General features: G+C 32.5%; 2 protein-coding genes across 2 annotated transcripts in view; one reads left to right on the top strand and one right to left on the bottom strand.

Annotated features, from left to right (window-relative positions):
* LOC105450631 (rho guanine nucleotide exchange factor 12-like) overlaps positions 1-653 on the top strand; it is a 130,120-nt gene that overhangs the window by 118,057 nt on the left and 11,410 nt on the right. The gene's annotated exons all lie outside the window — the stretch shown is intronic.
* On the bottom strand, positions 2-653 carry LOC105450641 (juvenile hormone esterase-like; the record flags this gene model as incomplete). The annotated part of the gene is made up of 2 exons (XM_011690573.1): positions 2-123; positions 524-653. Coding segments are annotated over 2 exons (252 nt in total), but the record flags the coding sequence as incomplete, so codon positions are not given.

Here is a 653-nt window from a genome sequence, read left to right as displayed (position 1 = left end):
TAGTGACATTTTCTGGGTCTCCTCCGAATTGTGATATATTTTTCTGGACCCATCGTAACGCCATGATCACATCTTTCAGACCTTGATTACCAGTCGCCACTTTGTCGTAGAGATTTAGGAAACCTAGTGTCACATACATTAATCACATTATATGTATTTTTTGTCAAAGTCGATTCATCTTAATTATTATTACTTTATTATACTTATCTAAAGTAAATTGCCCTAGTATTTGTCTTAAATATATTAGTCGGCAAAATAGTCTTACATGCAGAAAAATATATTATATGACGTTTGTAAACTCAATATGAATAGATTGTGATTTTTTTTGTATGAATTGATTGTCTTTTGCAGTCTTTATAAAGTCTATATTATTTAAATGTTTTATGACAACGTATGATCTGCGACAATTATAAATATCTCCAAGTGACTCGTTTAAAATAGAGAAAATTTATGTATTCGCTAAATAAAAACTCCAGACACAAATGATATTCAATGATTCTGCATATTGAAACGAATGACGTACCTAGAACACCTAGTCTATAATTCAAGGTAACCAAAACTACATCTTTCGGTACAATGTAATCGGGACCGTAGATGAGTTCATCACCGGAACCATAAAAGAAACCACCGCCGTGTATCCACACCATTACCGC

The sequence above is a fragment of the Wasmannia auropunctata genome, unplaced genomic scaffold, assembly GCF_000956235.1.
Source record: "Wasmannia auropunctata unplaced genomic scaffold, wasmannia.A_1.0 LD336111.1, whole genome shotgun sequence".
NCBI classification, from domain to species: domain Eukaryota; kingdom Metazoa; phylum Arthropoda; class Insecta; order Hymenoptera; family Formicidae; genus Wasmannia; species Wasmannia auropunctata.
The sequence above is the reverse complement of the archived record's forward strand: the minus strand, read 5'-3'. Positions and strand labels throughout refer to the sequence as shown.